Genomic DNA, 12,543 nt, shown 5'->3' with positions numbered 1-12,543 from the left:
CAGATTCCGAAGAGATCCATATATATGCAGGAATTTCATTTATTTTAAAAAAGGTATTTTGAACCAGTGAGCAAAGAATGAACCACTCAATAAATGGTATAGGGACAAGTGGCTAGCCCTTTAGGGAAAAAAAGTTAGCCATCTTCCATACAAAAATAAACTTCAGATGAGTTAAAAATACACTCACATCTTCAACTTACCTGGTTAATTTTTTGCACATGAATGTATATACATACATTTCTATATGTGCGTATATACACACATAAGCACACACACATGTGTATGTATGTATTTAAGACTACACTAAGCAAGCGTAAAAAGAGATTGAATGAGGAGCAGGTAAATGAAGCGGTAGCCGGAGAGGATGTGGGATCAGTGACAGGTTTTTTTCTGGTTGTTTTTCAGATGGGAGATTGTATAGCACCTTTGATGCTAACATACCCAGTACAGAGGATGACAAAAACCAAAACTCACAAAAACTCTTTAAGTAAAGAGAGACAGGCTCCGAAGCACGAGAGGAAAGGCTTAAGTCCCACTGGATTACAATGGGCAGTAAAATGACAGGAAGATCCATGAGCACAGTTGTAGGGTTGGTAACAGAGAGGTAAGAGTTCCCTCCAATGGTTACTATTTCTTAATGAAGAATGAGCTACAGTCTGTAACTAGCAGGACAAGAGGGATTTGGTAAAAAAAAAAAAAAAGTTTTCTGGGGCTTCCCTGGTGGCGCAGTGGTTGAGAATCTGCCTGCCAATGCAGGGGACACGGGTTCGAGCCCTGGTCTGGGAAGATCCCACATGCCGCGGAGCAACTGGGCCCGCAAACCACAACTACTGAGCCTGCGCGTCTGGAGCCTGTGCTCCGCAACAAGAGAGGCCACGATAGTGAGAGGCCCGCGCACCGCGATGAAGAGTGGCCCCCGCTCGCCACAACTAGAGAAAGCCCTCGCACAGAAACTTAGACCTAACAGAGCCAAAAATAAATAAATAAATAAATAAATTTTTTAAAAAAAGTTTTCTAATACGACATCCCAGGGTAGATCTGCCAGGCAGTGATGAGTGGCCATCTGAGGTTTGTAATTACGAATTTAAGGTAAAACTAATGAACCAGGTTGGCTGTTTTCTCTAACAGTTACTTGCGTACAGGCAGAGGTGAATGACTGGGTTGACCAGGGTTAGGTTTTACTAGATGAACACGATGGAGGAAGAAAGGGAGTACAGGGCGTAGACCACTGAATTGATGCTGCACAGGGAAGGAAGTGAAGATAGGACATGATGGTGAGAATGTGGCAGGGCTGGAGGATGAAGATAAAGAATTTCTGTGGGGGGCAGGAGGGGTGGTAGTTGAGCAAGGAGGCCTGGAGGTGGTGATTGTACAGGTTTTTTGAATTCAAATGGTGTTGCAATTTCTAGTGACGTCAGGGGTCCAGACAGTGACTACGGATATAGGCAACAGGCCTGAAATAGAAGACAAGGGCATCAGCGATGGGGACATCAATGACCTAGGTAGCCACAGCGCTGAACGGGCCCATCCATGGGATGTAGAAAAACAATGATGGAAGCAAGGGTAGAAGACTCTAAGCCAGGAGGTAAACTTCAACGTCTGAGCAGTGACTAAAAGGTGAATGCCAGCAATGAAGAGGGAGAATGTACAGTCAGAGGTAAAAAGCTTCCAAGGAGAAGTGGGATGATGTGGTTTGCACGAGGGCTGAGGAGTGATGGTCTGAGCAGCCACGAGGAGGCCACCAACCAGGGCATGTACACAGCAGCATGGAGGTGGGCGCCCCTGCAGTCACAGGTGACTAGAAGAGCAGGGAGAACAGCTTACGAGGCACTGTGAAATTCATCCTGAGGGTCTCTTAGAGGCAGATGGGCACTAAGTCCCGCTGTGATCCTGAATGCCTGAGTCAGTACTAACTGCAAGCAGGCAATGAAGTGGGAATGCTCCCAGTTATTAACTACACGCAGGGAAGCACACAGGGCCTGGCACTTACTAAGTGCCCGATGAGAGAGGGAGAAACTAGGAAAGATTCCAGCCATTTCCCATTTCCTGCCCATTCAGCCCACCTGCCCATGAGGCCACCACCTAGGAGCAGTTTTTAACTTTACCACATGTCCCTCCTTCCTCCAAAGAGCCACTCCGACACCAGCATAAGTCACCACCCACCAGGGGTTTAATTCTCCTATGTCAGAAAGTCAGTTCAGAGAAGGGCCCTGCCTTGTCCCCATCCAGGGGGAAAGATCCACAGAGCCTCCTGGGAATGGCCAAGCTCAGGAGCCAAGGACTAGTCTCTGAGCAAGAGGAGAAGTGGGTCCTGGGGTCTCAGGCTGTCTCCTCTTCTTCACTCTCCTCCTCACTCTCATGATACTGTCTGCGGTTGGTGTTAACAAAAAGGTCAGAATCATCTTCAGAGCTGGACTCTTCTACTGATGACTGTGGCTCAGCTGGGAGTTCTGGCTGAGCCTGTCTGCATCGGGGCGGGGGGAAAGGACAGTTAGCCAAATGCCTTCTGGGGAAACCACAACGCCCCACAAAAAGGAGAACCATATGGCCAAGCAGTCAGGGCTCAGCGAGTCAGACACAGAGAGAATCGCAGGAAACTTGGCCAAGAAAAAGCGGCAAGAAACTACCTCCTCCTCACCCCCACCTCAAAAGTTTGCTAGAGCTACTGATTTTAATAATAATGATTCTACTACAACCGACACTCAATGAACCCACATTGCTTACCAGGTACTATGCTCAGCAATTTTACAAGCATTAGTCTCTTTAACCCTTACAAAGTTCCCATTTTACAGGTTAATCTGCTTAAAGTCACTCAGTTATAACTCGAAAAGCCGGAACTTTAACCCAGGAGATCTGACTTTTAAGCCATACTTTTAACCACAAACTTAGAAGCTCTCACCAGGGACCCTATGTAGGAATGAAGGAAGGTTCTATTTCCTCTCAAGGTACCAAGGCCTGAAGCCCCATTTTCTGTCTTCCCTACCCCAGGACTTGTGCCTCACCTGTTCCGGTTGTTGTGTTTCTCAGCCACTTCGGAGAAGGCCTCAGGCCTGTGCCAAGAGAAGAGTCGAAGTCATAAAGGACAGACAAACCCCTCAGCAAAAAAGCTGTTTCCAGCTGTTCCTGCCTGAGATGTCATGATCTTCCCTCCCCTAATTCCACAGCTAGGAAGTAAATCCTCCAGATAAGTAGGGCAGCCAGTGACCAAGGGGACCACCCTACCAGAGCCCCTCCTTCTGCAGAGAGCGCACGTGGTCTTTGCAGAGCACAAAGGAGATCTCAGCCTTCACCTTCTCTCCCTCTTCAATAGGGTCAACGATGAGAAAGTCCCCTGCAGGTAGAGAGGAGAAAAAGTACAGTCAGTCCTGCTTGCAGTGGCGGAAGCTGAGGCCATAGGAAACAGTTCTGTCTCCAAAAGGGCTGCCTCTCTCACCTCTCTTGATCCAGATGTTCTTGCGGTATTTGGAGGGCATGCTCACCAGGAAGCGCTGCCCCTGGGCTGTCTCCACCTCATGCAGATTGTTCCCTGGGGTCCTGAGTACCTGGTCCAGGAGAGACCAAGAACCAGTCAGCCTCATCAGCCAGTTCCAACACCTACTGAGCTGTGGTGCACCCTGCCCCCATCCCAGGGGCCCAGCAGGAGTGGAGGGGTGGGGGAGGCAGAGCAGCTGGTCCCCAAAGCCACTCACCCTCACGATCTGCTGATGGTCGGAGGGCACCATGTGCTCCCCCAGCACCTCCTTCACCACATGCTTCCTCTTGGTGGCCTGAGACATGTTGGGTCCTGTCCCAGGGCGGTGAGAGATGCAGAGACTATCAACTCCTCCTCCTGAGTTTCTTGGATGGCAGGCTCAGAATGCACGACTGTTTTGAAGATGGGGAGAGGCCTTTTACTAAGGAGTGACACAGTGTCCTGGTTAAGAACATGAGCTCTGAAATCCAATTGCTTGGATTCAAATCCTACCTTGGTTATTTCCTGGCTGTTCAATTTCTCTAGACCTCAGAGAAAAGCAGTAGCTAACTCAGAGCACTGTTATTAAAACAAAATAATCGTAAGCAAAACACTTAGCACAGTGTAAGGCACGTAAAAAAAACTCGTATTATTCTTAAGTACTGACATAACCACGAAAACTAAATACGTGTTCTAGATAAATAAATCATCCTGGCAACCACTTGGGGAAGGAGTGAGATAAACCATTTCTTCCTCAACATGCTTGTAAATCCCAGGTGCAGCACAACCACACAACACAGATGCTCAATCTCTCAACACAGTACAGACACAGACAAGTTAGGAGAATCCAAGTCAGGAACGAGTTAGTTAAAGGTCAGGGTAGGCTGGCTTGATCTTCGACATGTACTGTTTCTGACTTGGGTACTGAAAAAACAAGGACTAATGCGTACTCAGGAGACTGATGGCTTCCAAAGGAAACTCCGACGTGTCATCCCTAGTTGCCGCCCCCTGCCCTCCTGCCTCCCTATTCTGGAGGAAAAACGCTCAGAGAGAAAGCCCCATACTTACTCTCTGGGCCTCGAATCCCACGGGGGCTGCCTGAAAGACCCCGCTCTCCAGGCGGGACGCTGAGATCGGCTCGTCCACAACTCACTTCGCAGCTGAGCCAATGAAAGCTCAGAAAAAGGACTTGCCTGCGGTCACGACAGTGGAGTCGTCTTGGACTCAGGTCTCCGGCGCCTCCGGTTCCCGTCAGACTCTCGCAAGCCCGACAGCGAGGAGGACGGCGCGGGTCAGCCTGAGTCGGACACCGTACTTCCGGCGCTCTCCCGGAAGCCTTCTGGCCACGCCTCTCTCCTTGTCCGTCCCTCTAACTCTTCCCACCATCAGGTCGGCCAAGGCTAAGTCTTTTAAGTTCCGGATGCCGTGCAGCAGAGAAATAAAGTTTTCTTATCACAGACCTCTGCTCCCTGAGACCGGAAATGCTTCCCGAGAAGCGAGACCACAGAAGGCAGCCCGGCCTCCCGCGAAGCAACCGGAAAGGAGCGCCTACTAACGGCGCCCTCAAGGTCCGGGGCGGGGGGAAATGCCTCAACTCGGTGACTCTAAGCGGCTAGAAGTGACCAATGTAGATTTTTTTTTTTAAGGCGGCGCTTGAGGCGACCCGGAAGCGGAAGTGGAAGAAAGTTCTAGTGGGTTGAGGGATCGGCGGGAGCAGCCGGGTGGCGGGAGAAGCCGTTACGGGAACTGGAGCTGTGGGTGAGTGCGAGCCGCGCAGCAAGGCCCGGGCTGGAGGTCGGAGGAGGCGCGGGGAGGAGGGGGAGGGGAGGGGCCGCAAGTGCTGCGACGGGCCAGAGGATGCGCTCTCGGACGCGCCCTCTGAGAGGGTTCGGCCGCGGCACGGGGAGGGGGCGGGGCGCGGCGCGTTGTGGGCGGGCCCGGCGGCGTGGAGCTTGAGGGGCTGGCGGCGTGGAGCTTGAGGGGCTGGCTGAGCGGATGTGTGCGCTCCCGGTGCGCCTTCGCTCTGTGAGCAGCCTGTGGGGCGGGTGGGAGAGCCCTTCATTTGCTTTTCGGACCAGGTGGTCGTTCCAGGCTGGGTCAGTGCTGCCTTTGCCCAGCCAAGGTCACAGAGCAGTGACAGCTTTAGGATGGGCCCTGGGTATTGACCGACGCCTTTTGTCCTGCGTGCACCACCTGGTAGGGCAGGATAGTTTCTCCTGTGGGGCGGTACCAAAACGCAGCTCCCGCAGGGAGTGGCAGAGACCTTTGTCTTGAACAGTGAGGAAAAGACTCTTCTTGGATCTGTGTTCTCATCCGTAAACTGGGGGAAATCGAGAAAGCCTCCCTAACGGATGCTCTAGCTGTCTCTTACTGTGAGATTGCCAGTGGGCCTTCGAGAGTTCCCGGGTTTTTAGCCGTAACCTCCCTTTTCTTAGGATTCCCAGATTAAGCCTGATCAAGATGACAACCTCCCAAAAGCACCGAGACTTCGTGGCAGAGCCCATGGGGGAAAAGCCAGTGGGAAGCCTGGCCGGGATTGGCGAAGTCCTGGGCAAGAAGCTGGAGGAAAAGGGCTTTGACAAGGTGTGGGGTAGCTGTGTGCAGCCGGGGAGGGCCGGGGGTGGCCGACTACAGTGCTTCCCCGCGGCTGGGGAGTGAGGAGAGTGCGTGTACCTGTTGGGGATGGGCGGTGAGATCTGCAGAGCCCGCAGGCTGGAGCCTGCCCCGTCTCCTGGGCTCCTGTGCTGGGAGCGGCGCGGAAGTGGCCTTCTTGTTCTTAGTCCCACAGAGCGCTCAGCAGCCCGCCTTTTGCTTTGCCCGTCTTGCAGGCCTATGTGGTCCTTGGTCAGTTTCTGGTGCTAAGGAAAAATGAAGATCTTTTCCGGGAATGGCTGAAGGACACGTGCGGCGCGAACGCCAAGCAGTCCCGGGACTGCTTCGGGTGCCTTCGAGAGTGGTGCGACGCGTTCCTGTGATGCTCTCTGGGGAGCCCCCGACCCCGAGCCCCAGCACTGAGTCTCCAGAGTTTGCAGCCAAGTGAGGACTCTTCCCCCGTCCTCTACAAAGGAAACGATTGCTGTTGTCGTGCGCACCTCCCATGTACTCCAGGGTCTTTTGGGAGTTCTCTCCCCTCACCATTTCAACTTTTTTGGAATTCTTATCCTTGCATGCATCCCCCTTCTCCTTTCTCTGCCAGTTTCGTGACAGCAGTTACCAGCTTTTCTGAATGATTCCTGGCCCTGTCCCCGCCCCCCTGCCCCCACCTCTGGTCTGTTTTATGCCATTTGGCCCTCTTTCTGGCAGAACGGTCACTGTCCTTGTAAAGTTTTTTAAATCAATAAAGTCAGTGGCCTTCATGACTGGGCTTTGTACGTGAGAAGCAGGCGGGCTGGGAGTGGCCTATTCCTCAGGGAGTGACCAGGTTTGCCGCCCTCCTTATCAGTGCAGATCGAAACTGGCAGCTTCCTTCCCACTCCGGAGGGCAGCCATCCTGGCCACACAGGCCTTGGGCAGGTGCCTTGGCGTGTCTCAGTCCTTTAGTAACGTGGGAGAGAGTTTGGGTTGATCCCTTCCTGGGATCCAGATGTCCATGTGGTCGGCAGCTGGGCTAGGCAGCACCTGGTGGAAAAGTCAGTGGCGTTCAGAGCTACTAGGAAAAGGGTGGCCGGGATGTGGGTGAAGGTTTACCTGCCAACTGTCCGGTGCTCTCCTGGCCTCTGGGAGGAGTGGGCGGGGCTCTTGCAGGCTGCCCTGTTCTCTTAGGGAGGCAGAGTGTGAGCATCGCAACTGGGGTAGGGGCTTGAGTGAGTTACACGTTTATCTTGTATATTTTCATCTTTATTTCGTTGAAGATTTAGTATGAACTAAGTCCAGAGCTAAGATCTTTGCAAACACTTTTTTCTTTCACAATAACAAGTGACTGTTTCTTCTTCTACGGGTGAGGAAGACTGGTCCTCAAAACATAATATGGAAACCTGAGAGCCCTGTGTTCCTTGGTCATGGCGCTTGGCCTCTCTGAGACTCAGTTTCCCCTCCTGGAAAATGATGTTGTAAGGATCAGATGCAGTGCTGGCATTGTTCAGGACACTGGCACACCTGCACCGGCACCTCAGCGAATGTTCACAGCAGCTTTGTTTATCCTCAGAGGGCTTACAGTCTGGTGAGGAGAGAAATGACAGATAATAAATAAAACATTGGGATAATATGAGAAGATTTCCACGATCTCAGGGTAGGGAAAGATTAAGAAAAAGTTGATAAATTCAACTCCATTAGAGAAACTTTAGTCATCTAAAGATACCGTAAAGCGAGTGAGGAGCCTAACCCACGGGTGGAAATATTCGCAACACACACAGACAACAGAGGACTCTCTAGAGCACGTTCAGAGCTGCAATCAAGAAAAAGCAGACAACACAACAGGATAATGGGTAGAAGACGTGGAAGGCAGCCACAGAGGAATACCCAGGTGGTGAATAAGCCTGTCAGAAGGTGTTCAGTCACATTCGTAGTCAGAAATGCAAACACGATGCCATTATATGCTCATGGAATTGGCAAAAATTTGTAAGTCAGATGATACCAAGTGCTGATGAGGAAGTGGAGCCACAGGAACAGATATCCAGCTGGTGGGAGTGTAAATTGGTATGAACAGTTGGGGAAAAGGGTGTTCGCCAGTAAAACTGAAGACCCACCCTGTGAGCCGGCAATTCCGCTCCCAGGGTTGTGACTGAGGACGCGCACACCTGCACCAGCACTTGAGCGACTGTTCACAGCAGCTTTGTCTATAAGGGCCCCCAGCTGGATCCCTATGTAGGGATCTCCATGGGTGGTAAAACTAGAGGAAAAAAAAAATGCTTATTGCAAAAGTCGATGGTAAAGAAAAAAGTTGGGAGTGATTGCCTCTGGGGGAGGGAGGCGGGTGTGATGCCTGGGAGCGCTTGGGGCTGGGAGTGGCAGTTTCCACTTTTTGCCCTGTGTGGTGGTGATCAGATACGTTCTGTGTACTTCTCTGCACGTTAGCTGTATCTCAGAACAGTAGAAGAAAGATAAAAGGGAAACCAAAAATAAAGACCCGAGGATCGAGCAATTAGGTGATTACTCAGAAAGTATGATGGTTATTAGTAGAGATGAAGGTTCAGTGCAAGCCTGGGTCTGGGAAGTGTGAGAAGCTCCCCTGGAAGGTCACCAGGTGGCCGGAGCTGGGCCCAGCTTGTGTTAACAGGCTGCTGCCTGGGAGGGTGCCAGTCTGAAGACCAGACTGAGGTGGTAATGTGGGCTGTCCCTGGAGTTTCAGGCCATACTGTGTTTTTCATGTTACTCTGGTTGGGTCCAGGGTCACCTTGGAGTCCCTTCAGCCTTGACCCATGTGCTATGATGCTGTCACACAGGCCTGGTGTGCTTAGGCAGGGGCTGGGCAGGGCCACGGCCTCTCCCTGCTCAGCCTTGGTACTGCCACATGGTTACTGGCACTCTGTGAGGTAATGGAGACTCGCTCATCTTCCACAATGCCCTTCCTGCGGCTCCTGTCACTGCTGGTTGCTGGGGGCTGCCCGGTGGAGCCCTGTGGGACGGGCTTCCCTGCCTCACGCACAGGCTTTGTCTGTGAAGGGGCTGAAGCCTGCCTTCTCACCTCACCCTCGGGCCCAGGCAGTATCTGTGACAGGTTGGTGGGCCCCAAACCCTCGATCTGGTCTTCTTTGTGCGTCGCACCCAACTTCCCGCATCAGTCCTGGAGCCGAAGGAGACCAACGGCATCTGGAATGTTCCTTGTGACACTGGCCTCTCAGAGGCCCAGCCCTGCCTCAGCCAGCAGGACAAAGGGAACAAGACCTAGAACATTGGAGAAAGCAGACCTGGGTGGGGGTGGGTAGGAGGCGGGTTATCTAGATGTCAGCCCACATTGCCTGACAGGATGTGCCTGGCCGGAGACATGGGTGGGCCTGGAAGTCAGCAAATATTGACCTGGTGCTCCCCCTCCCTGCTGCACCCAAGCCAGAGCTTAATGCTCTGAGCCAGTCTATCATGAGTTCCCAGATCTGCCCCAAAGCTTGAGGTGGACCCAACCCATGCACTCCGGGGTGCTGAAGGGGTCCTGCTGCCCCTAGGGAGGAAGTAGGGAGAGGCTACAGGGCAAACCCAAGCCCAAGACTCACCTCGCCACCTGCCCCAGTGGCAGCCCAGAAGGTGTGAAGTACGTGCTCGTGACCGTCACACACGTACATGTGAAGTACGTGCAACCCCCTTTCATGTTGCCTCCTCCCCGCAGGGACCCAGGGCTCTCTCTACTGTCACTTCTGGCCTTGACGGATGGTAGCTTGAAAGAGCCCTCCAGGCCTGGCTCTGTGCTCAATTCCTTCCGTGTGACCTGGAACAAGTTGCTTCACTGCTCTGAGCCTCAGTCTCCTCCTGTGTTAGCTGGCGCAGGTTTGTGAAGATTCAACCAGCTAATGAACGCGAAACCCAGGGCACTTGGGAGAGCTCCTCCCCAGAGGGCAGCTTTAATCACAGTCGGATCGCAGCTTTCCCTGCCACACAGCCCCTTTTCCAGGACGTGATCCAGCAGGAAAGGGGAGACGAGCCCTGGGCAGGGAATAACTGCGGCCCAGCTCAAGGTTCAAGGAAGAGGGTTCTGGGAGCAGCGTGAAGGCCCGGGGTGACGTGATCCCGGGGTGAAGGGGATATCGAGGGCCCACCCTGGTCAGCAAGACCCATCAGCCAGGGACAAGAGAGGGGTGCCATGGGCAACCTGGGTTGGGATGTCTGGGTCACAGCAAAACTGAAAGCTGTGTCCTGTGGCCAGTGGGGATGGCCCATCTGAGCTCAAACCTGGCCCAGGCCTCCTTCTGGAAGCCAGAGTGGTCCAGACTAAGCATGAATGGAGTCCAGGCTAAGACTCTTTTCCAGATGAGACCCAGCCCTGGGAAAACCCTTCCCGGGGCACCCGCACCACCACAGCAGACCTCATATCCCTGTGGAGCGGTCCAGAAGTCACACACTAGGATGCTGGCACATGGTTGCCCCCCAGCCCCCACCCCTGACCCTTCCCCTTTGACCCTGCATTTTCTCCTTGTAAAAAGAAGTAATAATCACTGCTTCTGCAGTGCTGTTATGAGGGTGAGAGAACATATGTTGAGTCCCTGGTGCAAGGCTTGGCTCATATCAGGAGCCTGATAATTGTTAATTTCCCTTCCCCATCCCTCTTTTCTCACCAGGACACCACTTCTAGCTGAGTGAGTGACCTTAGACAAGTGTCCTGACCTCTCTGATTAACTTTCTTCATCTGCAAAATGAGCATGATGGTTACTAACTCAGGGTGCTTACGAGAACAGACCAGTGGGTGAAAAGTCTTTGAAAATTGTTAGGTTGGCATGCAAAAGATTTGCTGGTGTCAGCGCAAAGGAATAACAGGTAGAGTAGGGGCAAGTGAGCTGGGGACCCCCTGGCCCTTGGTGAGTCAGAGACTGGGCCTTGGCTTATTTCCCAGGGAGCTGTTGGAGTTTAAGTGTGGCCACAGCTGAGTTCCAAGTAACAGGAGAGCAGATCCGGGAGAACCCGAGGAGACTCCTGGCCCCTTGGGGCTGCCTCTCCACCTCTCCCCTGGGCTGCGGGCTTGGGCCTCTTACTCCCCCACTCCCAGCTTCTCTCAGGTTGGGCTCCTGCCTGACCTTGGCCTCTTCATCAAGCCAGGCTCTTGCCAGCTCTCACACAAATGGGTCTGTCCCTTTAAGGCAGACACCTGAGCCCACAACAAACTTGAGACTGTCCCTTGGCATCCAAAGATTGTTTTTCACAGCTGGGCTGAGGGGGTGGGGTAGTAGCTGTACTGGGCAGTGACCGCACTGGTCCTGGTCTCCCTAGGAGAAATCAGTGCCTTTCCTGGCCCTGGGATTCTGAGAGGCCGAGAATTGGTGGGGGCGGGGGGGGATGCTGGATGCTTTCTCATAATATTCATCACAATCATAGCTACCACTTATTAAGCACCAACACTTAGTTGGGTACTGAAAACCACAGCCTGTCCCAAACCTCAGGTAAAATCCTTGGAGGCCCTAAGCACTAATAAGATCTTTGTGTCCCAGGAGCAAAAAGCCCCACCTCCCCCTGGCAACAAGTGATTAAAAGTACAAACGACCCTGAACTCTAAAATACTAATTCTAAAAAGTTCCAACAAAAGCCAGACTTTTCCCGTGTTGACTACTTCAATGCTGTTTTTTATAGATTAATTGTCAGATTATTCCCAAAAACATCATAGCCCTATATTGCTGGTACCTCCAGCATAGGCCCAGTTTACCTATGGGTGACCCAGTCTTGGGCCGTTATTGTCAGCACAACCTTAGAAGACAAGAGTTGTCACATTTCTTCAGATGAGGACACTGAGGCTCCCAGAGGTCCAGGGACTTGCTGGAAGTCCCCCAGGCAGTAAATGGCAGAGCTGGGACCACCCCCACACCTCCTTCTGGCCAGTTCTCATCCTTTGGGTTCAGTCTGGCTTGAGAGCACAGATTTGGGTTAGACTGCTGGGGCTCAAAAGCCAGTGTCACCGTTTACTCTTTACCAGTCGGTGTCCTTGGGCAAAATCAGTTGTTCCCTCTTTGTCCTGTTTACTCCTTTGTAAAGTGGAAACATTACTGATCCCCACATCATGCTGGTCGTGAGGGTTAAACAGTGCCCCGCTCTGCGCAGTAATGTCTCCTACTTACCTGCTGTTTATACAGCTCCTGGCCTCCCCTAAGCACTTTACTTATTGAATCCTCACAGCAACCCGTTTCACAGAGGAGGAAAGTGAGGCCGTTGAGAGTGAAGTAACTTCTCCAAGGCTACACAGTGGAGACAGTTAAGAGCTTGCTGGTAGCTGTTGTTGGTATTTCACACGTGATGGGCCTCTGCGAATTGTCCCACTGGTGGCACTTGTTGCTGGGGGCTGTCCTTGCCCTTTCCCTCACCGGACTAGGTGTGCCTGGAGGGCACGCAGCGTCGTGATACACAGGTGTGCTGGGGCTGTCCGCTGTCCCCTTCGGCGCCCGGAAGGCGGCCTTGCCCAGGCCCGGTGATCCCTCCCCGCCGGTGGAGGCAGGCGGCGGGCGGCGGGCGGCGGGCGGCGG

The 12,543-nt window shown here is 52.8% G+C and overlaps 2 protein-coding genes and 1 long non-coding RNA gene across 13 annotated transcripts; 1 reads left to right on the top strand and 2 right to left on the bottom strand.

Moving 5' to 3' along the window:
- Nucleotides 1-2,148: 2,148 nt before the first annotated feature.
- EIF1AD (eukaryotic translation initiation factor 1A domain containing) lies at nt 2,149-4,811 on the bottom strand. 7 transcript variants are annotated; one of them, XM_082341792.1, is made up of 7 exons: nt 4,520-4,811; nt 3,965-4,030; nt 3,690-3,887; nt 3,434-3,542; nt 3,223-3,331; nt 3,003-3,050; nt 2,149-2,464 (listed from the first exon to the last, which is right to left on the bottom strand). In XM_082341792.1, exons 3-7 carry the CDS (start codon nt 3,774-3,776, stop codon nt 2,320-2,322), a joined length of 498 nt encoding a protein of 165 aa, XP_082197918.1. In that variant the 5' UTR covers nt 3,777-3,887; nt 3,965-4,030; nt 4,520-4,811; the 3' UTR covers nt 2,149-2,319. The 7 variants fall into 7 exon arrangements, with proteins under 7 accessions (XP_082197918.1, XP_082197919.1, XP_082197921.1 ...); XM_082341793.1 differs by having other exon boundaries at nt 3,690-3,864; XM_082341795.1 differs by having other exon boundaries at nt 4,645-4,811.
- A 125-nt stretch (nt 4,812-4,936) lies between these two features.
- BANF1 (barrier to autointegration nuclear assembly factor 1) lies at nt 4,937-6,810 on the top strand. 5 transcript variants are annotated; one of them, XM_082341804.1, is made up of 4 exons: nt 4,937-5,019; nt 5,098-5,245; nt 5,887-6,034; nt 6,280-6,810. In XM_082341804.1, exons 3-4 carry the CDS (start codon nt 5,912-5,914, stop codon nt 6,424-6,426), a joined length of 270 nt encoding a protein of 89 aa, XP_082197930.1. In that variant the 5' UTR covers nt 4,937-5,019; nt 5,098-5,245; nt 5,887-5,911; the 3' UTR covers nt 6,427-6,810. The 5 variants fall into 5 exon arrangements, with proteins under 5 accessions (XP_082197930.1, XP_082197929.1, XP_082197928.1 ...); XM_082341803.1 differs by lacking the exon at nt 4,937-5,019 and having other exon boundaries at nt 5,074-5,205; XM_082341802.1 differs by lacking the exon at nt 4,937-5,019 and having other exon boundaries at nt 5,085-5,209.
- Nucleotides 6,811-6,931: 121 nt separating this feature from the next.
- LOC309605695 lies at nt 6,932-12,543 on the bottom strand. Its single transcript, XR_014231507.1, has 3 exons — nt 12,142-12,543; nt 7,139-7,607; nt 6,932-7,069 (listed from the first exon to the last, which is right to left on the bottom strand). It is a non-coding gene; the product is annotated as an uncharacterized lncRNA (long non-coding RNA).

The sequence above is a fragment of the Balaenoptera borealis genome (assembly GCF_965194805.1).
Source record: "Balaenoptera borealis genome assembly, chromosome: 11".
NCBI lineage: Eukaryota > Metazoa > Chordata > Mammalia > Artiodactyla > Balaenopteridae > Balaenoptera > Balaenoptera borealis.
Note: the sequence above shows the minus strand (reverse complement) of the source record. Positions and strands in the feature narration are given on the sequence as shown.